The 27,384-nt window shown below is 39.8% G+C and overlaps 1 protein-coding gene across 2 annotated transcripts; it reads right to left on the reverse strand.

The window, feature by feature from the left end:
* MED1 (mediator complex subunit 1) lies at window positions 1-26,485 on the reverse strand. 2 transcript variants are annotated; one of them, XM_008153804.3, is made up of 17 exons: window positions 26,269-26,485; window positions 23,708-23,814; window positions 20,078-20,156; window positions 18,213-18,267; window positions 17,972-18,104; window positions 17,273-17,301; window positions 12,144-12,215; window positions 10,968-11,042; window positions 10,261-10,334; window positions 9,617-9,706; window positions 8,761-8,872; window positions 8,142-8,266; window positions 7,768-7,886; window positions 6,495-6,696; window positions 5,018-5,113; window positions 4,794-4,899; window positions 1-3,469 (listed from the first exon to the last, which is right to left on the reverse strand). In XM_008153804.3, the coding sequence occupies exons 1-17, from the start codon at window positions 26,291-26,293 to the stop codon at window positions 247-249; spliced, it is 4,722 nt and encodes a 1,573-aa protein (XP_008152026.1). In that variant the 5' UTR covers window positions 26,294-26,485; the 3' UTR covers window positions 1-246. The 2 variants fall into 2 exon arrangements, with proteins under 2 accessions (XP_008152026.1, XP_054564939.1); XM_054708964.1 differs by having other exon boundaries at window positions 23,696-23,814.
* Window positions 26,486-27,384: the final 899 nt, after the last annotated feature.

Raw genomic sequence — 27,384 nt, forward strand, 5'->3', positions numbered from 1 at the left:
TCCCTTTTATAAGCAAGTATTTTAACTTTTTTTCCTGGCAAAGGAACAGTGATTCTTAATAATCAAACCCATGGTCTTTTTAGTAGGGTCTGGCTATGCTTTTCTAAATTCACCCAGCTCAGTATCAAGGATATGTCATTTAACATTCTTAAAACACCACCTGTCCGACTCACCCCTGATGGTGGTTTGCCTATAAACTTATTAGTTTCTCTCTGGCCATGTTTTTTGTCTTAAAAAGTAAGGTTCCTAATTGCCAATCAGGGCCACATCCATAAGATCATCATCTTCCTCCCCAATCATAAAGTCAGGGCTGAGCCTTGAGGGCCTATCGGTAGATAAGATTGTGTTACTTGTCATCGACAAGGACTGGTCTGAAGAGATGGGTGATTTAGACCAACTCTCTGGCTTGATGCTATGAGATTTTTTCTTGTCTCGGTCTTTGTCCCGATCCCGATCTTTGTCTTTTACTTTCTTCTTTTCTTTTTTGTGCTTCTTATGCTTCTCTGTGCTGTACTCTGGAAGTGGTCGGATACCATCATCTGAGCAGGGACTGTTCTGATAAGATTTCTCTGCTATGGAGGAGCCTGACTCACTTTCACTATCCAGATTCTGAGGGGTATATGCTGGTGATTTACTATGGCTGGGAGAGCCACGCTCATGCTTTGGAGTGGAACCACTGATGAGTGGAGAGCCATAGTTTTTGGAAGAGGCCATCTGAGGCCTGAGCCCTTCTCCACTACTTTCCCCAGGTTTCTGCAAAGTCACTTTGGCTTTAATGCTAGGGGAACCCCCATCATGCTTGCTGATGATAATTTTTGCCACACCTGTGCTCCCCACATTTTTTGACTCTGAAGTCTTCTTAGATGAATCCACTGAGCCCCCCGAGGTGGAAACCTTTGATTTATCTTTATCACTTTTCTCACGCTTGCCCTGAAACTCTCCTCCTGACATGTTATGTTTGGAGGACATAGGATGGCTAGAATTTGTGCTCACCCCCACCTGGCCATCCATTGGGTCTTCACCTCCAGGGCCACTGGTGACAACCCCATGCTTCAGTTTATCTATGACAGCTGTTAAGGACGGCTTCTTATTTCTGCTGGGAGATTTCCCTTTGGAACTCCCATGCTGGTTCTGAGAGGATGACATGGAAGAGCCACTTGAGGAAAAGGAAGAAGAAGATGCTGTACAAGAATTAGATGATGGGGGAGTTTTCAAAGAGCCTGAGGATCCTAACCCTGAAGAAGACTTCATGCCAGTGCTTGAACCAGTTCCAGACATATGAGAACCACTAGAACCTGAACTGATAGGGGACTTGGCTTTAGAGGATGGGGGAGTCCCAGGAACAGATTTCATTGGAGAGGCAAGCTTATCAGAGCCTCCCGGTGGCCTTGAATGAGAAGGGGATATGTTTGGTTTACTTAAAGGATTCATAAGTGATGATGGCTTCCCTTGAAGTTTCATCTTGGTGCTACTAGAGCCACTGCTCAGCCCATGCTTGGTAATGGGAGAGGAGCCTGGCTTTCCACTAGACTGGGATGAATTTTTGGACTGGCTAGACCCAGAAGACCCTTGACTAGAATATATACTGCTACTTAACTTGGAACTTGATGAACTTTCTGATTTACTGCTTTTCATCTTGCCTGAGTTGGAAGCAGATGAGGAAGAGGAGGAAGAATGGCTATGGTGACTTTTACTGCCTGAGGAAGACACAGAACCACTGCTAGTATACTGACTGTGAGAAGAGGGCTTGCCCACCATCACGGTTCCCTTAGGAATCTGAATAGTGATCTTGGGAATGGGTGGTGTGGCAACACCTGGGGGAGTCTGAGATCTTCCTGAACTGCCTGGAGATTTGGATCCACCTGTACTTGTAGGTGGGGTGAAAGGTCGGTTAGAACTGTGAGATGGAGACTTTCCCTCAGTGTCTGCCTTCTTCCGCTTTGGAGGCTTATCTTTGCTTTTGCCATCATTAGAAGGGGTCCGACTGCGCTTTCCTGGTTTGCTATCTAATCCTGGCCCTGACAGACTATTACTGGTGCCATTGCCTTCCTTGACTCTCTTTTGAGTCTTCTCTTTCCCTAAGTCTCCCGTGGTCAATAAAGGACTCTGGCTACCACTGTGATGCTCCATAAGATCTGCAGAACCCAAAGCCTTACCAGCCACTGCTATAATACTGAAATCAACTGTGTCAGCTTGGCTATTGCCTTTAAACTTAGTCTCCCCATTATCTCCTCCGAGCATTGGTACCCCCAAAGTATTTAGTGCCTGAGATGTAAATCCTTTGAAATCATCATTATCTCCACTTTGGCTGCTCTCATCAAAGTATTCTTCTCCAAAACCACTTTGGCTCTGGCTGTTCAACAAATCAGGATTGAAATCTACTCCCTCAGGAAAAAAATGATTGGTAGGAGAGTCACTACTAGGGCTTCCAGCAGCATCTGCAATAAGGTCAGCTGGATCAGTGTATGGATTTTCATTATTATTAGTTTGAAAGACATCAGGGTCAAAGAGGGCACTCTGAGAATGCCCAGAGCTTGAAGAATCTCGAATAGGGGTGCCAATGGGTGGGCAATCGTCACTAGTGCTGGGAAGCTTAGAGGCTTCTTCTGCAATGTCTGAAAGGATATCAGTTACATCTGGGCCAATGCTGTCTGAACTGGATAGTCGGACCATCCTTTGAATACTGGGTTGGGGGTGAGGTACTGGTTGTGGGTAAGTTGTTGGGGGAGTACTACACTGGCTTGGAGCTGGAGTGATGTGTGGTGTATCCAGCGTGTCAGCTGTCATATTGACATCAAAGATAGGGTTTTGAGAGTCAACATCCATTGAAAATAGCTCCCTCTGAAAGTCATCTTCAGTCTGGTGCTTGGGTTTTTCAGGTAGTAATCTTGATGACTTCTTCTTCTTTGTCTTGTTGCTTCCCGAGCACATTTCCATCCGGGGTGAGCCGGAAGAGGAGTTCTGCCTTTCTAAAGGACTGCATCCATAAAGGGTTGAAAAATCCTGGGCAGGATTATCTTTAAGAAGGTTCATGAGCATCGGGTGATTCTTGGTGTTGCCGGCCATCGAAGAGACAGGTGGCGGCGTGTGATGAGGAGGGGTCGGACTCGAGCCAATGGTAGACCCCCCGTTCCCTGTGATTTGCAACAAACTGGTAAGAATTGGGTTCTGAGACACCTTGCTGAAGTCCTCCCCATGGCCCACCGACTCATGCCGATCTTTGATGCTCATGCTCATATTAAACAAGGTGGTAATGGGACCCCCCGGAAAGGTGTTGGTTGGTGTAGTGGTACCACTCATTGGGTTGTTGCCTGTGGTCATGCCATACCCTGGGCTGCTAGCCGGGGGCAGGTTCTTTTTCACCATGTCTTCAACTGTCTCTGCAATGAGGGACAGTGCTGGGGTGTCAGCCTGAATGGTTTCAGCCTTCCTCCGAATAGCCCTCATCGTCACAGGGATGGACATACATCTGTAAGATAAGAAGGAAAAAGAAAAAAATTAACATTGCACTAGCTGCTGAATGAAACCAAGTTTTCATTAGAGAAAAGAAGCTTTTAATTTTTCCTGAGATTTAGATATGTCCTCAGAGGTTTGCAGTAATGCAATTTTCAGGTAAGGCAAATAACCCCAAAGGCAGGAACAGTTCTGTGAAATGCCAGAGCTTTGGGTAAATTAAAGAGAATATGGACCAGTAGGCAATCGTCAATCTCTTTTGAAGCATCACCAAAAACAAACTAACCATAAACAAGAATCCAAAGAATTAGATATTATAATTAACTAAAATAAAACTGGTATTAACTCAGTAACAAAATGCCTTCCTTCTGGAGCATGACATGTGATTAATGGGATACATGATTTATCTTAATTAATCAACCACTAGAAAAATCTCTTTACCCATCTAAGTTCTAAACCTTAATGGCTTAGATCACCCCAAAACAATACTGTAAAAAGTGCTACTACTGGTATGAAATCTTGTTTATTTTAAAGCAAAGCACTTTCTATCTTATAAATTTATATTTATAAACCTATGTTTGAAAACATTTGCTCTAGAACATGTCAGCAACCTTTCTTAAAGGTCCAGTTAATAACAATTTAGGCTTTTGAAGATCATATGGTTTCTGTCTAACTATCCTGCCATTTTAGCTGCAAAACCACCATAGACAATATGTAAATGAACAGACATGGCTCTGTTCCAATAAAATTTGTTTACAAAATGGCCCACTGGTATCTTTTCAAGAAAAATCTCAAAATTACACAATGTTTCTGGAAAGTTGACTGGCTTAAGTATCTTCCCACATACTGTCACTGACATGTTACAAAGAGGATAAGTAAAAAAAGACCTACAGCCCTAACCAGTTTGGCTCAGTGGATAAAGCGTCAGCCAGCAGACTCAAGGGTCCCAGGTTCAATTCCGGTCAAGGGCATGTACCTTGCTTGTGGGCACATCCCCAGTGGGAGATGTGCAGGAGGCAGCTGATTGATGTTTCTCTCCCTTTCTATAAAAAAATCAATAAAATATATATATTTTTTAAAAAGACCTACATTTTATTTCAGCTCTCTTCCTCCTACAAGAACCCTAATGCCAGGCCTGAAGTTACCTACTTTATACCCTATTACTCTCATAATGATATTTTAAAAACCAAAGCTCATATTGCTTTAGAATTGAAAGCAGAGGAGAGTGAATTCAAAGCAGTGACTAAATGTTTTCCTTCTAAATTTCCAATTCACTCTAATACTGAAAAAAACACTATACACCTCTTACTGGGACTCTGATGGAAAAGGGCCAGTGCTACCTTTGAACAACTTTGGCAATGAAGTCATCTGTGCAGATGAGTGCATCTGACAGCCCCTTGTAGAGTTTACAGCTCACATGTGTTGAGTCCTGCACATCCATTACCACTGAAAGACAAAATATATAAGATGTATTTGAGTTAGATTCAGCTCCTGAATTTTCAAAAAGAGATGAAGGAACCAAACTGCAGCCCTGAGAGAGATGGTAGCCACCCATACAACTCACCACACACCAGGGAGTCATTCACAGGGTGTTGAAAAGATACACTGAAGCGGGACTCTGAGAGGGGACACACTTCAAATTGAAGGAGCCCAGGAGAATCTAAAAGGCAAAGAAAACATCATAAAATAATCAATAAATATAAGACTTGAGACAAGTAAATAATCCCTAAGTGTAAAGAATGAAATTTTTTCTTTCCCTTGGAAACTAAATCCCACACCTACTATATCATTCACAGGTAATAAAAGGCATCTGCCTTTTTTTATGTTATAAATACTCCGAAACAAAGAACTAAATTTCAGTTTTCTAAAATGAAGGCATTTAATCCCTAAATTGTTAAAGACCTTGAAAGATATAAACACCCTGCCTTAAAAGTGAATTCGGAATATTAATGTGGCCAAGAGGAGTTTCTCATTCTGTTTGATAAGCAGACATCCAGAACCACTGCCATAAACCCTGCTTTCTATCAGTGTTTGCAGCTGTTCACTGTGCAACCCATAATCTGGTGAGCAAGGATATAGGGCTACAATTTAAAATGATATAGTTATACCAAATACACACATATCTGTCATATGTTCTTAAGTTAAACATGTTGGCAGCCCAGAATCAAGGATCACATACTTTCTTGGCAGAAAACATCTCTGTAGGACTAACTTGGTAACTACCATACAAAAACTCATTTTTAGGTGCCCTGAAGCTATTTGAAGAACTCTCCTAGGATTCAAATACATGAAATAGAAGGTCCATAGGCATATTTGCATATGCTCTCTAAAATTTCTTATTTCTAAAGCAGTTCTTATTCCCATAAAAAATATCTCCTGATTTACCTTCCCTGTTTCTTCTTGCCTAGCATTTGCACTGATACATCTCTTTCACTGAAGTGTTTTACAACTAAGGTAAAAAGTAACTGGTTAACTAGAGCAGCCAAAATTCATATCAAAGCTTCTAATAGCTGTTTGGAAAACACCAGCATTCCAGAATCCTGGGAGAAAAAGGCACAGGTTTCATCCTTTTTTAAACTATATGATTAAGTTCTCCAAAGAATGGAGGGAGGAAATATACTCAGGACTAAAAGAACTGTCTTAACCTAAAATTTAGATATCAGGAAGTCCTTTCTTCCTACAGCATCTCAAGTTCTACTTTATATTCAACTGCAGGGTTCAGGCCCTTAGCTAACCAATTATAGCACTGTATGCAGAGAAAAACTAAGTCCATTGCAAACACAACCCTCCCCACCCCCAAATAACCCACAGTGGTTTCCATATGCTAATTTATAGACTGGTTCCATCAAATTATTTGTGGAGCTTCAACTAGATTCCCAACACCTCCCACTGAGGTTCTAATTCAGTTCATGTGGATATGGAAACCAAATATCTGTCTTTTTAAAAGTTCCACAGGTAATATGATGGGCTACCAAATTAGAAAATCACTGGAGTTATCAGTTTCCATTTATTAGTAAGGATATCAAAAGGAAAGACAGTACCTTCTTTCAGAATAGTTCTTTTGACACAGCTTCCAATTAGGGTATTATAGGCCACTTGGTGTCTGATTAGATTTAGGATAAGAGGAACCCGGCCAGGGTGCTGAAAGGTGATTTTGCTAACAAGGGTTCCCTGTAGACTTCTGCCATCTGGAAGAGGAGCATCCTTGTTAAGGAAATAGCAGTGCTGCTGACCTGGAAGAGCCTAGGCAAAAAGAACAAAGGAAATGAATGCTATTTACTCACACATTATACTCCAACCACAACTATCCTAAACAACAACCTACACCTCAAAACTCAGTGAGTAATAGAACTCCACTGAACTCTTTGGTCAGCTGATGTTATAAAGGCTAATTACCCACTTGGCTGAACAAACCCTTTTTTTGTAAATGTTGTGCTAGTGGTTTCCTAGCCTAGCTAACATGAAAATTACCTCAGAAATCTGTATAATCTGTATTTTTAATAAAATACTCTATATATAATTATAATGCAGCCAGAATTTGGGAACTACTACTTTAGTCTAGACTATCATCAAACATTCCAATAAATTCAAGTGAAAATGAGGTTTTGAAACTTTGCTTAATTTATTCACTCCAGCATTTTCCTTTAAAAAAAATTTTTTTTCATTGATTTTTAGAGAGAGAGGAAAGAGACAGGGAGCAAGGGAGAGGAAGGGGAAGAGGAAAGGAAAGGGGAAGGGAAGGGAAAGGGGGGGGAGGGAGGGAGAGAGGAAGAGAGGGAGGGAGGAGAGAGAGAGGGAGAGAGACAGAGACAGAGACAGAGACATCAACTGACTGCCTCCTACCAGGGATCAAGCTTGCAACCCTGGCATGTGCCCTGACTGGGAATAGAATCGGCAACCTTTCAGAGCATGGGAAAATGCCCAACAAACTGAGCCACACCAGCCAGGGCATTCAAGCACTTTCTTCTCTGTATGCATCTGAATAAATGACCTTTCCAGATTATAAGCTCATGGCACTTGAAAAATTAAACAATAAGAATATTTAACACCTACTTATATGCTTGTAAAAGTCCAAATACCATTAAGGAACTTTCATCTGAAATTTCAATAATGAAATGTATGTTGTTTCCTGACTTAGAAGCTTATGCTCTTTCTTCAGTATGTTCCAGAGATTTCTGTAATTTCCTGCCTGACTGAGGAAATACGATATGATCCAGCAGTCCAAAAGAATACTTAACCTCAGTAATCCTATAAAGGAAGATTCTCATTTGGGGTCCAAACATTACCTACAACAGCCCACAGAGTCTTACTTACAGCATAAAATCGCATGTTGTGTTTCAAAGGTATGGGGTCAGGGTCCTTTGACAGCTCAAACTGAGTGATCAGTTCATAGAGGGGTATATATGTTGGTTGAGTTTCAAACAATGGAATTCCTGGGGGGAGGGGGGAAAGGACCAATATAATGATCACAATAAGATCAAAACGTTGACAGCTCAGTTTTCCCTTCATGACTTCTACTTCATTTGTCCATTTATTCAAAAAGTACTTCAGTACCAAGTACCATAACATCTATACCCATCAATACTTTTTTGAGGCCTACAAGACCAAAAGAGGTCTAAGATAATCTGAAATTGAAGCTTGCTTTTTCATACTTATAACAAGATGAGCTACTGATACTTATAACTCACCTGTGCAATTCTGAATTTTCTGAACAAATGCTCTAGATACTGGGATTGGCTGGGGAAATTTCAAGAAGAAACACGCAGGAAGATCAACACTATTGGCACTGGTGATTGAGGAAAAAGATGGGGTCCTTCAAACAAAAGAAGAGGTAGGTTGGGTTTTGACTTGATATGAAAATGAAAAATCTAAACACCCATTCTTAGAAATGTCTGCTTCATATAAACATACTCACAATGCCTATCAATACTTTCTTCCCCCAATTCGGAAACATCCTATTTGTTAACCCTAAAGTATTTAATCAAATATCTACCCTGAAGCATGTTTTCTAGTTATCGCTCCAATGTAACTCCAAACCAACTAAGTCCCATGAGAGAAAAAGGAGCAATCATTTAAAAAGGGGAATTAGCACAGTTCTCTTCTTTCTCTCTCAGGACAGAGAATGTGTTCCATGAGCAAACTTCGAAGGAACATTAAAATAAACATTGAAAAAAATTAAATGGATAAAACAAAAAGCCAATCTCTAGAAAGTCAAGGGAGGGAAGAGCCAAGTGAAACTGGCTTAAAACTGGGCTTGATGATAAAAAATGGACTTTGCTACCCTAGGATTAATTATAGTTAACTTACCATTTGTTGTCAACTGGGTGTGACCCCATAATTAATGGTGCAATTGGGAGTTTATACATAGCAGATGTTCCTTCAATTGTCACTGATGCATTCATGCCCAAAGATCGAGGAACTGGGAAGAGAAAAGAAAAAGGATATTTTCCAAAGTAACACAAATTGTAAGGACCCTAACATTAAGAAAACAAAAAACAGACTAACTTATGCATGATTTGTCAGACCTATTTTAACTGATACTGTAATACCTATATAACTTAGAAATGCTAGAAGTTACCTTTCTAACCAACCAGTGTTTCTGTCAGTAAATAAAACAAAATACAGGAAATAATGCAGTCCAAGGAAAAACATTTTTAAAGCTCATTACTGATATTTGCTTATTTTCTCCAACTTCAGAATGTATTTAAATAGAATTATGATTATAGGATAATCAATGATTGAAGTTAAAAGGGGATCAAATGAGGTATTAGGCCATTTCTCATTTTGTTTTAGTGTATTAAAGTGCAAAGAGAAAATAACATCCATTATTGTAATTCTTTAGTAAGATGGCCAATTTCTTCACCATTAAAGTAATGATTAAAGGGGATTATTTCAAGTCAGGGTGGTTTATATCCTTTAATTCACTCACTTACTTATTCACATATATATAAAAGTACATATTTATATATGAAGATATGTATACGTGTGTGTGTGTGTGTGTGTGTGTGTGTGTGTATGTGTGTGACTGTATCAGGTGCAAACTTTAACAGGGATGGCAAACATTACGAGTAGCAAACTAAGAAGTACAAGCACAGGCATTCAAACTTAAAAAAAAAATTTTTTTAAACACTGATAAAAACCTTCAGTTGCTTTAAAGTCTTACCATTATTCTCATGCAAAATGATGGGAGATGTAGTCTTATCATCCAGCAGGTCAGAAGGAGAGGCATAGTACTTCAAATTCATTAAATGACCTATGAAAAGTAAAACTTATCACTACATCTTTACTAGGTAAATTACAAATAAAGAAAAATATTCCCATTTCTATAAACTACAGGAAATAGTTTCACAGATATGAAGACTCATGCTCTAAAGCAGCTTATGACATATGACAGAAGCATAAGTATTGATTCTAGTGGCAACAATTTACTTCACAATTAAAAATATAAAATGTAGGGAAGACAGGTGTTAATACCTTAGAAATGACTAATAATTTTCTCCCTCTGCTTATAAACCCAAGGTGAAATTAAAAAATATATATATTTTTATTGATTTCAGAGAGGAAGGGAGAGGAGAGAGATAGAAACATCAATGACGAAAGAGAATCATCGATGAGCTACCTCCTGCATGCCCCCCCACTGAGGATCAAGCCCGAAACCTGGCCATGCACCCTGACCAGAAATAGAATCGTGACCTCCCAGTTCATACCACTGAGCCATACCGGCCTGGTCCAAGGTGAAATTTTAAGTAATGACCCCTCAACGAAAAATCAGACATTTTTCTAAATAAGCAAAATAGGATCACATACCCCCACTTCTTGGCGTGAGATAGCCAACACTTCCATGAAGAATCTTATCTAAGGGACCAGCATTGGTTGCTTTCCTGCAAGACAAATGATCTATGTTTGCTTGTATTAAAGCCTGAAGGTATCAGTACACATTGTGAAAATGACTTCAGCTCTTAAAAGACATATAATTAATGACTCTGACCTGTATTTGGGCATATAACAATTTTATTTCACCTTCCAAGTGAAAGGATTATTTCCAAGTATACAGCAATATATAGTGTGGCAAACAAAACTTACAACTAGACTATTATTTATTAGATGGGAGGCCAGGTTTGACAAGACTTCAGATAAAACCCAGGGAATACCAACCAACAACTTAGGGATACTGACAGTCAGAAAATGGAATACAATCATCATTTGGGAAGTGAAAGGAGATGAACAAGATGTATAATATAGATAAAATACAGATGTATAGGAATATACATCTATCATATAAATATATACAGGGTGGGGCAAGAGTAGGTTTACAGTTGTATGAAAAACAGAGTTTATTCTTGTATTATTTATTCATCCTTGTATTATTTTCCATACGAACAACTGTAAGCCTTCTTTTGCCCAACTCCATATAATAGGACCCTGGTAATGCCCTATATAAAAAAGAATGCCCTATATTTAAGAATGGGGTACTCAGAATGGTCATATAGAATTGACACCTTAGTCAGTCTTACCAATACATGACTGCCATTTTAGATAGATCCTGTTCTAAGGATTGGAGAGCCAAGTACATTTTAGTTTTCAGTTTGCTAGAAAGTAAAGAGAACAAGAGATAAATCATTAAAAAATACACACACACACTCCCTCTCTCTTTTTTTCTCTCTAATACAGAAAACCTAAAGGGCAAGTCTATATTGAAGGCAACTAAAATATCCATTAAAAAAAACAAAAAACTTTTAAAATGTTTTTTTTTTTTTTAAATCCATAGTGAGGCCCAGCTGGCATGGCTCAGAGGTTGAGCATAGACCTATGAACCAGCAAGTCATGGTTCGATTCCCAGTCGTGGCACATGCCCAGGTTGCGGGCTTAGTCCCCAACATAGGGTGTGCAGGAGGCAGCCGATCAATGATTTTCTCTCATCATTGGTGTTTCTCTCTCTTTCTCTCCCTTCATCTCTGGAATCAATAAAAATATATTTTAAAAAATAAAAAATAAAAATCTATAGTGATATTCCTAGTGCCAAAAGTTCAACTCAATGGATATACCCGAAAATCCATGCATTTGTGCTCTCTTTTTATGGTGCTTGAAGTAAAACAGCCCAGCCTCTGTGAGTCCATCTATGTTGTTCCTTAGGCATTCTATTTTTGCTCAGTTGAAGGTTGGTGGTTTGTCTTATAGTTTTTGTATTTGAATACAATGCACATTCTAACATGATAGATGCAATGTATTATTCTGTAGCCACGGTTTTCTAGAGAAGTCATATTTTAGGAACTGTATTTAGATCTTAATTAAAATGTGTTTCTAAACTTAAAAGAAAAAATAATAATAATTCAGTGATCTATCAAAGCTAATTTTTATTTCTATTTAAAAGAGCCAAGCAGGTTAACAGAATCCCAAGTAGGATAAAAGTAAAAATGACAAGCCAGTTCTACAACTAATTTCTTTCAGCCCAGAAATCAATATGTTGAAGACATCTCAAGGATTATAGTCTCTTTTAGCATAATGAATTAATGCAGATATTATTTAAAATAACTTTAAGAGTTGGAAGGTGAGCTCTAGATTATCAGTACTATTAGAAATCACAAATGAGATAGGGCAAAAGGCAAAAGGCTTGGCAAACTTCTAAGCACAAAATAGTTATAGATTTATATTGGTTTTTCCAACAATAGCAAAAAAATAAAAATACTCACTTGTCTCCTGGAAGGTTATAAAGATTAACAAGACCCTTAAGGTGCTTAGAAAATTCATCAAAATTTTTTTCCCTATAAGGAGTTAAGGGAAGAGGGGAGAGGGAGGAGAATAAAAGATATATTTACTACTCAATCTTAACAGCAAAGTGCCAAAAATCATGGCTATTTAAACTAATTTTCATAATTTGCTCTATTCTTTTTCCCCCCAGCCAGGTTTCTAGAATTAATCAAAAATAGCAAAAGAGCCCTAGCTAGCTTGGCTCAGTGGATAGAGCGTAGGCCTGCAGACTGAGGGGTCCTGGGTTCAATTCCGGTCAAGGGCATGTGTCCAGGTTGTGGGCTCGGTCCCCAGTAGAGGGCGGGCAGGAGGCAGCCGATCAAGGATTCTCTCTCATCATTGATGTTTCTATCTCTCTCCCTCTCCCTTCCTCTATGAAATTAATAAAAATATATTTTTAAAAACAATAGCAAAAGAAAATGAAAAGCTTTCCTTGTTCTGCCCATTTTTCTGGAGGTGTTAATAAGCAATATAAAAGATAGTTAAGCCCAATCGGTGTGGCTCAGTGGTTGAGCATTGACCCAGGTACCAAGAGTCACCAGTTTGATTCCCAGTCAGGGCACATGCCTGGGTTGCAGGCTCAATCTCTGGTGGGGGGCATGCGGAGGCAGCCAATTCATTGGTGTTTCTATCTGCCTATCCCTCTCTAAAAATCAATAAAAACATTTTTTTTAAAAAGACAGTAAAAAATACCTAATAATTTATATACTAATTTGCTCCTAAATAATAAGCCACTTATTTATTTATTTCCTCACCCAAGGACATTTTTCCCATTGATTTTAGGGTGGAAGGGAGGAAGGAAGAGGGAGGGAGGAAGGGAGGGAGAGAGGGGAGGAGGGAGGGAGGGAAACATCGATATGAGACACATCAATTAGTTGCCACCCTCATGCACTCAGACCGGGGCCTGGGATCAAACCTCCAACCCATGAACATGTCCTTGATGGGGAATCGAACCAGTGACCCTTCAGTGCACAGGCCAACGCTCTAACCACTGACCCACACCAGCCAGGGCAAATGAGACATTTTAAATAAATCACTTGCTTTACCTTTTAAAAAAAATTATATATTTTATTGATTTCAGAGAGGAGGGGAGAGGGAGAGAGAGATAGAAACATCAATGATGAGAGAGAATCATTGCTCGGCTGCCTCCTGCACACCCCACACTGGGGATCGAGCTCGCAACCCGGGCATGTGCCCTTGACTGGAATCGAACCTGGGACCCTTCAGTCCGTAGGCCGACACTCTATCCACTGAGCCAAACCAGCTAGGGTACTTCCTTTTCCTTTTAATATGTAACGAGATGAGTGGATGTCACGAGGAAAAAAACAGGCTTGGATTCTTAGTCAAATGGGCTTTTGTGGGCAGGCTTAGGAATCCAACACAACAATTCTAACTCTCTACATCTCTTTTCAAACTTAAAAAAAAAATCTCTTGAAAGCTGAATTGCTCTGACAATGTCAGATAACTGGCCAGGCATTTATTGAATACTTACTGCTAGAAGGGCCATGAAAACAATAAAAAGAAACAGGAGCAGCAGCAAAATATATTCCCCACCTTAGAATTACAATCTATACAAAGTGACTAAAAATATCAGGCATAAAGGCTAATATTCTTTCGGAGGTTCCACTTCCAAACATGCTCAGAAATTAACTTTATTTTATTTTTTTTTAATGATTTTTAAGAAATGTTTTTACTGATTTCAGATAGAGGAAGGGAGAGGGAGAGAGAATCATTGATTGGCTGCCTTCTACAAGCCCCTAATTGGGAGTCAAGCCCTCAACCCGGGCATGTGCCCTGACCAGGAATGAAACAAGAACTTCTGATTCATGGGTCAATGCTCAACCACTAAGCCACACCGGCTAGGCTATTTACTGAATTTAGAGAGCAGGAGGGAGAGAAAAAAATATCAATTGGTTATTCCACTTATTGATGCATTTATTGGTTGCTTCTTTTATGTGCCCAGACCAGGAGTAAAACACACAACCTTGCCCTGGCTGGTATAGCTAGCTGGTTAGAACATTGGCCCGTGCACCAAAGGGTTCCAGGTTCAATTCTTGGTCAAGGGTACATACCTGGGTTGCAGGTTCAAACCCTAGTCCCAGTCGTGGCACATGCAGGAAGCAACCAATAGATGTGTCTCTCTCACATCAATGTTTGTCTCTCTCTCTCTTCCCCTCCCTCCCATTCTCTCTAAAAGTCAATTAAAAATATATATCCTCGTGTTAAAAAAACATACACATTAAAAAAAAACAACAACAACAACCCTGAGCCCTAACCAGTTTGGTTCAGTGGATAGAGCCTCGACCTGCGAACTGAAGGGTCCCAGGTTCGATTCCAGTCAAGGGCATGTGACTTGGTTGCGGGCATATCCCCGGTGGAGGATGTGCAGGAGGCAGCTGATCGATGTTCCTAACTCTCCCTCTCCCTTCCTCTCTGTAAAAAATCAATAAAATATATTTTAAAAAAACACACAAAACCCTGAAACTGTGGCATATCAGGATGATGCTCTAACCAACTGAGCAACCTGGCCAAGGCACAAATTAACTTTAGAATACGACTAGTTCTTAAGTTGGAGCAGTCTCCTACTCCAAATTAGAACCAGAAATACTGGCTTGGTCGACTAAGCCAATGTCCACCTTTCTGGACAAAGGTGATAATATAGCTTTGCTAAAATTATTGGTTTAATTAAATCATAAAAAGGTTATTTTTATGTTGCACTGCAATTTTTTAAAGCTGGTTCAAATTTGGTGCATTTGGCTATAAGCACACTAACCAGATCACTGAGAAATATGAGTGTAAAACTTAGTTCCTCAATACTACCACCCTTTCTAAGACATCTCTGTGGCATCTTCAACAGAACTGCAACAGAGAACTTCAACTTTATTTATTTATTTTATTAATGAGAGAGAGAAAGAGAGAGAGAGGGAGAGAAAGAAAGAAAGAAAGGAAAGAAAGGAAGAAAGGAAAGAAGAAAGGAAGAAAGGAAGAAAGGAAGAGAGAGAGAGAGAGAGAGAGGAAGAGAGAGGGAGGGAGGGAGAAAGAAAGAAAGAAAGAAAGAAAGAAAGAAAGAAAGAAAGAAAGAAAGAAAGAAAGAAAGAAAGAAAGAAAGGAAGGAAGGAAGGAAGGAAGGAAGGAAGGAAGGAAGGAAGGAAGGAAGGAAGGAAGGAAGGAAGGAAAAGAGAGAGAGCGAGAGAGAGGGAGAGAGAGAAACATCGATTTATTGTTCCACTTATTTATGCCTTCACTGATTGATTCTTTTATGTGCCCTGACCAGGGATGGAACCCACAACCATGGTGTATCAGGATGATGTTTTAACCTGAGCTACCCGGCCAGGGCAACTTCACTATATTTAAAACATAAAATTGATGTATGACTTTCTCAAATTCCCAGAAAGTATGGGGGAAAAGGGAGACTCATGTAATATTTTAAACAATAAAGAATTTAAATTAGCCGAAACCGATCTGGCTCAGTAGATAGAGCGTCGGCCTGCGGACTGAAAGGTCCCAGGTTCGATTTCGGTCAAGGGCATGTACCTTGGTTGCGGGCACGTCCCCAGTGGGGGTGGGCAGGAGGCAGCTTATCGATGTTTCTCTCTCATCGATGTTTCTAGCTCTCTATCCCTCTACCTTCCTCTCTGTAAAAAAATCAATAAAATATATTTTTTTTAAAAAGAATTTAAATTAAAAAAAAATTCCCGCCCTAACTGGTTTGGCTCAGTGGATAGAGCGTTGACCTGCGGACTCAAGGGTCCCAGGTTTGATTCCGGTCAAGGGCATGTACCTTGGTTGCAGGCACATACCCAGTAGGGAGTGTACAGGAGGCAGCTGATCGATGTTTCTCTCTCATCGATGTTTCTAACTCTCTATCCTTCTCCCTTTCTCTCTGTAAAAAAATTAATAAAATATATATTTTTAAATTCTCAGAAAGTAAATTTTGGGTTTAAATTTAAGTATGGAAATTTCTATTCAATTCAAAGGGAAAAGATAAGCCTGGAGGAAAAAAAACACCAATTGACAAAAGAGATTCTTCAAGACTAGCACTATACTATGATGGGAGTTTATGCCTTAAATATAAAACAATTTTTCTCAAAATTAAAGTGAAAAAAGTTTTTTATAGAATAGACCCAATTTTTTCAAGCCTTCCCTAATTCAATAATTAGGTGCTGTTTATTTTGTTCCATACAGAATTCCAAAGGCTACGTCTGTAGTTCTCAAACAAGAGTGATTTTTACCCTCAAATGGACATTTGACAATACCTGGAAATATACATATTTTTAATATATTTTTATTGATCTTAGAGAGGAAAGGAGAGGGAGAGAGAGATAGAAACATCAATGATGAGAATCATTGATCAGCTGCCTCCTGCATGCCATCTACTGTGGATCGAGCCTGCAACCCGAGCATGTGCCATTGACCGGAATCGAACCCGGGATCTTTCAGTCGGCAGGCCGACACTCTATCCACTGAGCTAAACTGGCTAAGGCATATCTGCAGATATTTTTTATTGTTGCAACTCAAGAGCTACTACTGGCAACTTAGTGGAGAGATACCAAGGATGCCGTTAAACATCCTACAGTGCACAGGGCAGCCCCCTAGAGCAAAGAATTTTCCAATCCAAATTATTAACACTGCTAAAGTTGAAAAATCCTGGACTAGATTGAGTAGGGTAAGAAATCAAGTCAGTTCTGAAAGTGAACAAGTATAGACTCTGAAAAATCTTGACTCAAGAAAATAAATTTGTTCCTCAGGAAGGTAACTTTTGACTGGCCTCAAAACCTAGCTATAAAGAACAGCATTGTCTGCCAAAACTGGTTTGGCTCAGTGGATAGAGCATCGGCCTGAGGACTGAAAGGTCCCAGGTTCGATTCCGGTCAAGGGCAAGTACCTTGGTTGCGGGCACATCCCCAGTAGGAGGTGTGCAGGAGGCAGCTGATCGATGTTTCTCTCTCATGGATGTTTCTGACTCTCTATCCCTCTCCCTTCCTCTCTGTAAAAAAATCAATAAAATGTATTAAAAAAAAAAAAAGAACAGCATTGTCTGCCAATATCAGGGACTATGTTATTTGCTTACCTTAGCTGCTGTACAAGCTCTGGACAGCTCTGAAATTAAAGAAATTATATTAAAACATTAAACTACTTTAAGAACTCTGAAGACACCAAGAATTTTTCTCTTATTAGCACACATGCCATTATTAAGATATCAAAAAACATCTTCTTCCTACTTGGTAAACCATGGGATTGGGACAGGAAATTAAAGATCAAAATATATGAAATAGTTTAAAAAAGAATCAATTTTCAGTAGCTTGTTTAAAACATTAGGACCTCTCTTTAATGCCATCCTTGGAATCCATATCCAATTGTCTGGTTACACACATTTTAGATTCATCCCTTTTATAGGAGTTTTCAGAGACATCAGCTACATACAAGATTATCTGTCCATCTTGATTATAAGTTCTTTGAGGATAGAAACTTTATTAATTATCTCTGAAACCCCAGCACCTATTGTTCAATTGAGGCTCATGTTTGTGTATATGAAATGGAAAGGGTTCCTCTGGTGTTTCCACTTGTTAAAGCTTTTGGATGATGTTAGAGATGGACCCATATTACTCTAAATCCCCTTCTAAAGCTACTGATGTAGCCTATCACATCACCTCTATAGTGGCTCATGAAAACACTAAACCCAAGCTATTTCAAACCCCAACAATTCATTTTAAAAGTAATGTCCCTAAGTAAACCCCACAGATTCCAGTGAAATATCGACAACACATACCATAGGATTCTCCCCATGGTGAGCCACTTTTACATCACAAAGCTGTCCTGCAGGATCTAACTGCACTTCCACATAGAACATATCTGACGTGATGTAACATTCAGTGCCACTGGCACTGAGATGAGAGCCCAGTCTAGCAGGAACAAATCAAAACAAAAATTAATAGAAGACACATAAATAAAGCCACCCAAAGTCAACACTAAGTTAAACAGTTCTGCCTTCAGAGGGTCTGTCTACTTACCCATTTTGTCTTGCTATAGACTCCAAACGATCAGTCATTGCGGGTAAAGATGTTACTATGAAAGGGTGAAAAAAGGAAATCACAAAGGATGCTCCAAATAACTTAAATTGTATTCTTCAAAGACAATTCTTTCAAAGTGATAAACACATTCATAGTTCGAATGCTTACAATTTGCACAAAGGTCATTGGTAAGGGTTAGCTATGGCCTATGCAGTAATAAAGGTAAAAAAAAAAATCTATTTGAGCCCTGGCTGGTATAACCTAGTTGGTTGGAGCATTGTCCAGTACACCAAAAGGTGGCAGGTTCAATTCCAGGTCAGGGCACATACCCAGATTGAGGGTTAGATCCTCGGTCAGGCGCATACTACGGGAGACAACCTATGAATGTTTATCAATGTTTCTCTCTCTCCCTTCTTCTCTTTAAAGTCAATTTTTAAAAATATATTTGAAAAAACTATTGGATCTTTCTCTTCTCCCTTTTTCTTTACTCATTTGGGACAGTTACCTTTAATTTAAAGAAGATACAGTTATCTGCTAATGTTTGAATAAGGAAGATTAACATCAAAACCAACATAAAAACAGACATTCTCCCTCTAAGGTGTGCATTTCCTAAACTCTTAGGGTCCCCACAAGACTTGCAATCAGGGGAGCAATGGACAGCTAACCCCTTGAACCTGTCTCCACGGCCTCTTTTCTCTGACTTTCCAGTGAGCCAAAGTAGCCCCGCCTCAGCTCATTTCATTCCTATGACATTTCTAGAGAACAAAAGCAGCCCCACCTAGACTCTCTCCTATTGCTTCTTCTATCCTAAGCCCTTCCTTGTTTCACTGTCCCCAGCTTTAATAAACCCACTCTTTAAAATAATAAAATAAAATAATATATAAATACGCCAAGTGTTTATAGCAGCATTATTTACAATACCCAAAAGGTAGAAATAACCATTCATCAGTGGCTGAATAAACAAAATGTGGTATATACATACATTAAAATATTATTCAGCTTTCTTAAAAAGGCAATTCTGATATATGCTACAAAATGGATGAACCTTGAAGACATTATGCTAAGTGAAATAAACCAGTCACAAAAGGACAAATACTTTATGATTCTACTATTATGAGAAGTCAAATTCTTACAGAAAGAAATTAGAATGGTAGTTGCCAGGAGCTGGGGAGAGGAGGAAATGAGAAGTTATTGTTTGACGGGTACACAGTTTCAATTTGGGAAGATGATAAGAGTTCTGAAGATGGATGGTGACGATGGATACACAACAATGTGAATGTACCTACTGCCAATGAACTGTACATTTTAAAATGGTTAAAATGATACGTTTTATGTTATGAATATTTTATCACAATGAAAAAATTAACCAATATTCAGCTGAGTAAGTTTCATTTGTGTTGCATCAGAGGAAAATATTTTTTTACTTTCATTTCTCCCCAAAAAAACATGAGGTAATTATAAGCATGAATAATCAAGCTCACAATTTAAATTTTATGTTTGCTTTCCTGAAAACATTGTCTAGAAACAAAGTAAAAATCTTTTAGCGTTAAAATGTCCATTTTCTTATTGAAAACTAATTAGAAGAAAACATGTAAAGGTGAAAAAAAACAACAACTTTCCCCTGCTATCTATAGTTATGCTTCATCAATTATCTTTTGAGTCTCTACCAGCCTCTAAAATAGGATCAAAATAAATTTTTCAAAACATCAGGTAAGAGCACATCTCAATTCCATAATAAAACCAAAACCAAAACCTAGCATAGAAAGTTGACCTATTTCAATTTATATTTCTAGTGTAAGTGTAAAATAGTCTTTCTTAAACAGGTGGTTTTAAGAAATCAGCATATTTCAAAGATGATTACAAACCTTTGAGAGCTTTTTGCAATGTCTCCAAACAGCTGACCAAATGTTGGTGCCCTCCAGAACTCATCACAACCCTCTTCTCCTGTATTAAGTGGGAAAACATTTGAGGTAAAAATTAACCAAGCTAACAGTGTTTTAGATAAGCATATCTATTATCCTAATAGTAATACTTCAGGATACTCTATAGACTGTATCTACTTGAGCCCTGGCTCAAATATATTCTATATATTTGAATATGTAGAATATATTCTATATTCTCTCTATACTCTAGATCAGCAGTTGCCAACCTTTCGGACCTCACGGACTACCAGTAGTCCGGGGACCACCAGTTGGCGACCGCTGCTCTAGATAGTCCATAGACTTTTAAAAAATATATTCTTAACCGTTGCTCTGTCCATCCAGCCAAAGGAAGAAAGTTCATATAGTACATGGATACATCCATATCCATATACAGAAGAAAGGAAAAGGTATTCCCAGATCTAAAGTAAGATAGCCATGCCCTGGCTGGGTGGCTTAGTTGTTTGGAGTGTTGTCTCATACACCAAAAGGTTGCAGGTTCAATTCTTGGTCAGGGCATATACCTAGGTTGTGGGTTCGGTCCTTGGTTGGGGCACACATGGGAGGCAACTGATCGATGTTTCTCACATCGATGTTTTCCTTTCTCTCTGAAAAATCAATAAAAAGCATATCCTCGGGTGAGGATAAAAAAATAAAATAAAGTAAGATAAACTTCAAGGGGGAAATCAGGAAGAATCAAAATGTAATAAATGAGATCAGCCTCCTGTAGAAGGGACTACATCCTAAAATTTACTCAGTTAAATGGGGTGGCTCACAAGATTTGGCAATTCCCTAATTATTCTAAGATATACAACCACACAGTAGTCAAAGTAAGAGATTGTGTAGTCCTGAAAAGGGATTCCCAAAGAGAAAAGAAAAAAAAACCAAAAAACTGGCATAGATTTTCTAACCCCATCCAGGGAAGAAGCTTTTCTCTGCACAACATTAGAATCCCCAGAAATGTGAACAGTTTTATGATATAAGGGTAGTTTTTCAGGCTTTTCCATGCCCTAATTCCTATCTTTAATCTAATTCCAATCTCACAAAACAAACATCTGATTAATTAATAATCTGTCTTCCCTTGTACCTTGAATATGCAAGGAGGCGCTCTGGTCAATGAATATAGTATTTTGGTAACTGGAAAGATAGACCCTCTGTTGTAAATAAATAAATTGGCATTCTGATTTACATGTTAATCTACTGAGATTTTGTTAGTATATCAGTTGTAAACAATTCAAAGTCTTGATATACCAGTAAAGTTAAGTTTCTGAATCTGCAAAAGTGAAAAGTAGACAATAGAAGTTATGGTAACTAAACCAAAGCACTGGTACCCCCATAAAAAGGGGTCCTTAGTGGCCACCTGAAATTCCTCTATCTCATAATGTCTCTCTAATAACAATATCATTTATATAGCACATATTTCAAACTAGAATATGGCTGCCTTGTACTCCCAGTAAAAATTAAAAAATGACAATCTCTGAGTCCTCAGACTGTAAAAATTGCCATTCTTTTATTTAAAACGTTTAAAAAATATTTTTATTGATTTTTAGAGAGAGAGGAAGGGAAGGAAAGAGAAACAACAATGTGAGAGAGTAATATCGACTGGCTGTCTCCAGCACGCCCTATACCAGGTATTAATCCATAACTATATATTGCCCTGACCAGGAAATCGAACAGGCAATCTTTTGGTGCATGAGACGAGGCCCAACCAACGAAGTCACACTGGCCAGGGCAATTTAAATTCCTTTCATGTACACTACCTTGAGCCAGAAAATGCACATATATTTGTAGAATTTAGTTAAAAAGTATTTTAGCAACCCGACACTTTAATATCCATTATCTGATTTGATCCATACAACAGAATTATAGCAGGTCCTCAAGTAACTTCATCTCATTATAACACTGAGAAAACAAAAATTGATTCCTGGCTGGGGCCACTGTGTGAAATTTGCACATTCTACCCATGTCTGTGTGAGTTTTCTCTGGGTTTCCACTCGTGTCCCAAAGGCACATTAGATTAGCTGCCATGTCTAAATTGTCCCCATCTGACTGAGAATGTGAGTGAGTGTGTGAGTGTGTGTGTGTGTGTGTGTGTGTGTGTGTGCACTCTGCAATGGAATGGCATGATGTCCAGGGTGGGTTCCCTCCCACCTTGCGCCCTGAGCTACCAGGATAGGCTCTGGCCACCCAAGACCCTGAATTTATTCCAGCAAATTGGAAATATTATCTCACTTATTTTCATTAATATTTCTTAAATGGAAGTATAGCTCACATTTATTTCTTTGTTTAATATTTTTTTAATATATTTTTATTGATTTCAAAGAGGAAGGGAGAGGGAGAGAGAGAAACATCAATGATGAGAGAGAATCATTGATCGGCTGCCTCCTGCACACCCCCTACAGGGGATCGAGCGCACAACCCAGGCATGTGTCCTTGACCAGAATCGAGCCTGGGGCCCTTCAGACCGCAGGCTGACGCTCTATCCACTGAGCCAAACCAGCTAGGGTTCGATGTTTAATATTAAAAGTGTTCTGGGTCTTTATTCAGAATTTCAGTGATGTTTTGTGATCAGAACTATGCCATAGGAACTTAACTCTTATGTATATCAACCAGCCTATGGCAGTGGTCGGCAAACTCATTAGTCAACAGAGCCAAATATCAACAGTACAACGATTGAAATTTCTTTTGAGAGCCAAATTTTTTAAACTTAAACTTCTTCTAACGCCACTTCTTCAAAATACACTCGCCCAGGCCGTGGTATTTGTGGAAGAGCCACACTCAAGGGGCCAAAGAGCCGCATGTGGCTCGCGAGCCGCAGTTTGCTGACCACGGGCCTATGGTAATATTGGTTTTACTATACATCATTTCACTATACATCATTTGCAGTTTCCAAGAACCAATAAATGTTAACTAATATGCTAAATGATATGCTAAGGCTGCTCAACTGCTCACTATGATGTGCACTGACCACCAGGGGGCAGACAGTTGACCCGTCAACCAGTAGCTATGATTTGCACTGACCAGGAGGGGGCAGACACTCCAAGCGGTAAGTTAGCTTACTGCTGGGGTCTGGCCTATCAGGACTGAGTGAGACCGGCCGGACATGCTCTGGAGTCCTCCCACGTCCCTCCCTGGCCCCGATAGTGCACCGGTGGGGTCCCTCAGCCTGGACTGCAGCCTCTCACAACCCGGGACCCCTTGAGGGATGTCAGAGAGCTGGTTTTGACCTGATCCCACAGGCCAGGCTGAGGGACCCCACTGGTGCACGAATTCGTGCACAGGGCCTCTAGTCAATGATAAGAGAGAATCATTGATTGGCTGCCTCCTGCACTCCCCACACTGGGGATCGAGCCCACAATCCAGGCATGTACCGTGACCTCCTGGTTCATAGGTCAGCATTCAACCAGAGCCACATAGGCCGGGCTTAGGTAGATTCTTAAAACACCTGAGTACATGGTGGCTATCAACTTTATGATAAAGAAAACAAAAGACACACTATATTAGCTAGTTTGAAAAATTTGACACAGGGAACTTAGCTTATTAAATAATTATCAAAGCACACACCACAATCCTCACCATGACTTGACGCACAAGCTTAATGGTTTCACTCCAAGGCCTGTTTTGGTTAAATTTTGCATGGAGCCGTTCCAAGAGAGAACTCATCTTACTCAGCTTTTCCGACTCTACAATATAAATCAGAAGACATTGTTAAAAACTCTTATTTCAAGACCTTATAGTTTTTCTTGCAAACAACCCTCCCATATGTCATCCTGGTAAGAACTCAGTTAAAATATTTTTCAATATCATTTACTTCAAAACATACAAAGAATTTATTTTTAGTGACAAGAACACACATAAATTATGGGCCTAACCTAATGAACACCACAGAACAGGACTGCTTTCTATTCAAACATTTAATGAGAACAAACAAACAAACAAACAAAAATCTCTAATTATGTTTCAAGATCAGGACTAAAATTTAGTGACAAAATCATTTCATGATATGTATGATATCCCTTGATGAGATAGGTAGAGCACACATTTAAATCTGGCCTTACTATGGTTAGTTGGTTTTCAATGTGAAAAATATAAACTTTGTTCATTTTTTTACATAATTTTAAGAGACACAATTTATAAGTATTATCAAGAAAACAGGCTTTATTTGTCATTCAGATTTCTCCTATTTTAATTCAAACTATAACTAGAGAGAGAGGGAAGATGTCAAAAGCTAAAGAATTAGTTTCTAGCAGAGGTAAAAGAAAGGTAGAAAAGACTGGCTCCTGAAATCAGGGGGTGAACAAATCTCCTTGTCCTTAAATGCTCCTTTTGAGAATTCTTGTACTGCTTAGGATGAGCAAGGGTCTATGCTAGAGGTGACTGGCAATACAAAAACACAATATGCCTGAGATAACATCTGTGAAAGGGTGTGGATAAGTTAATGTGGAAATAACCATCACACAAAGCAAAATGAGATATGCTCTTAAAAACCAATACACAGCTGATCTCCTTATGGGGGGCAGGCCCAAGCCTTTCCCTTCCTTTCCTTCTCCCTCCCCCACCCCCCAGGCCCGTTACTTTTGCCTTTTCCTCTCCTAAGCTCCAAGGGTCCTTCTTTTGCTTCTGTAACTTGTTTCCTGAGCCTAGCAGCCCAGCTGGCTCACTTCTACTACTTCTGTAACTTTCTAAATAAAATTTCTCTTATTAAAAGAAAAAAAACACACAAAGATGCATTACTAATTGAAATTCAAAGGAGGAAAAGTTTATTTGTTGTGGAATGTTACAAAAAAAGATGTCATTGAAAAATGAATAGGCCCTAGCTGGTTTGGCTCAGTGGATAGAGCATCGGCCTGCAGACTAAAGGATCCTGGGTTGGATTCTGGTCAAGGGGCACATACCCGGATTGCAGGCTCGATTCCCAGTAAGGGGCATGCAGGAGGCAGCCAATCAATGATTCTCTCTCATCACTGATGTTTCTATCTCTCTCTCCCTCTCCTTTCCTGTCTGAAATCAATAAAAACATATTTTTAAAAAAAGAATAGAATGTTAGCAATCAGAGTTGAGGCAGTGACATCTTCTAAATCAAGATTTAAGCTCCTCCCTCTAATTCCATCTTCTTCTGGAAAACTGGTTTGGGGGCTATTTCAGCCAGTTTACAGTCTGGACACATTTCTAGGAATTCCCCCTTTCAAGACTCATTCGTTCAACCATATTTTATGTGGTAGGGGAAATGGCAGTGAGCAAACTAGACAAAATTCCTGCTTCATTTTACACCTGTCATTCCTCTGCACCCAAGGAGTAAACCCTTCTTTGTCCTCTCCTTCAAAAAACACCCCCCTTCTTTTCCTTGAGAAGCCTGATAAATATCATTATATGAAAGCTCAAATTAAGCATTTTTTTTTTGAGCAACTATTTATGTCCCAGGAACTATACAATGAGTAAGGCAAGGTCCCTGATGTACAAAGCTCAATATAAAGTGGAGAAGACAAGTACAAAATAATACAGTGAGCAGTATTAGTAATAGAAAACTATGTCCAAAATACGAAGGAAGCACTTAAAATTGGAGTAACTTTAGAGAATCAAAGTAAGGTTCCACTGAAAAGCTATTTTTCAGTTCTGAATTGGTCCAGTCATTGAAAGGATGAAAATCAACGCATACACATGAGTACAAGTTCTGAACACGGTGACGTTCTAGGGAACTGCTGGCTTTCAATATATCACAAGGACCTAATCATTTCACTCACGCCCAAACATCCTCTAGTACTTTGACACACAGCTCTGTATTACTCTTCTCATGCCATTATCCAGACGTTTGAGATTCACTCGCCTGGTCTTCCACAACTTTAGGATTAAAATGCCCTGAGGCCCAACTGATTGCCCTTAGCTAAGCAAGAAACCTTCACAGAAGTTGGGAGTCCCCATCACCACCAAGTCGGAGCTCTCCACCATCAGGGAAGGCACAGTCAGAATCTAAAACTCACACAAATCCCGCCTCACGGACTCTAGTAATAATGTCTGTACTAAACATAGGCGCCCGCGAGAGAGTGGCCTCCGCGAAGGCATCGGACCCCCAGCTCCTTTCACAAACTGGCTCCCCCCAGATGTGTCGCGCCCCCCTGCTTTCCCCTTCAATCACTCACCCTCGGTTTCCCCCAGAGCCTTCATCCTGACAGTGGGGAAGGCCTGAGTCCTGCACAACTGGAGAAGCTCTTCCCCACCACTAACGGGGGAATCAAGGTAGTTGGGGCTCCCAGGAGGCAGGGCACCAGCAGTCCCCACTCTTCCCGAGAAGGCTCAGTCTGAAGTCCCTGGCGGCAAGAAGGGAAGGGTGCTCCCGGCCGCCGCCATCTTCCCCAACGGAACTTCCCAAAGATCGCGAGATTAACCGTGATCCTGCGAGAGAGAGGAAGAGGGAGGGACGCCGAACTACCGTGAAAAGGATTAATGGTGTGCTTCTCGCGAGATTTTTCCAACTGAGCCTTCCCCTTAGCTTTTGGTGGTTTTAGACTTACTGCAGCTAGGTATGGTGCTTGGCAGGTGGTAGATAGGCCAGCTCCTGACACATCTCATAGATACAATGCATATTGTTGGGATAAATTGATAGGGTTGCCAGGTAAAATACGGAACACAGTTAAATTTGAACTTCAAGAAGTAAACAAATATTTTTTAGTATAAAAGCATGTTCCAAGTAGTATATAATATGAGCCTAGCAACCTTAAAGTTGATGGAGTACAGACAGCATTTATGCAAGTGAGAATTTTTTTAAAATATATTTTTATTGATTTCAGAGAGGGAGAGAGAGAGAAAAAAAAACATCAATGATGAGAAAGAATCATTGATCGGCTGCCTCCTGCACAACCCCCACTGGGGTAGAGCCCGCAACCTGGGCATGTGCCCTTGACCAGAATCAAACCCGGGCGGGACCCTTCAGTCCACAGTCCGATGCTCTATCCACTGAGCCAAACCAGCTAGGGCCCAAGTGAGAATTCTTGTTTTGTTGGGGGTTTTTTGTTTTGTTTTGTTTTGGTTTGGTTTTGAGAGTACATTTATTAAAGTTGGGGACAGTGAGTCAAGGAAGGGCTTAGGATAGAAGAAGCAACTGGATAGAGCCTAGGTGGGGCTACTTTGGCTCACTGGGAAGTCAAAGAAAAGCGGGCCTTGGAGACAAGTTCAGAGGGGTTAGCCCGGAACGAACTGCCACTGCCTATTGCTCCCTTGGCTGCAAGTCTCCTGAGGACCCTGAGATGGGGAGAAAA

This window comes from Eptesicus fuscus, chromosome 20 (assembly GCF_027574615.1).
Source record: "Eptesicus fuscus isolate TK198812 chromosome 20, DD_ASM_mEF_20220401, whole genome shotgun sequence".
Taxonomy (NCBI): Eukaryota; Metazoa; Chordata; class Mammalia; order Chiroptera; family Vespertilionidae; genus Eptesicus; species Eptesicus fuscus.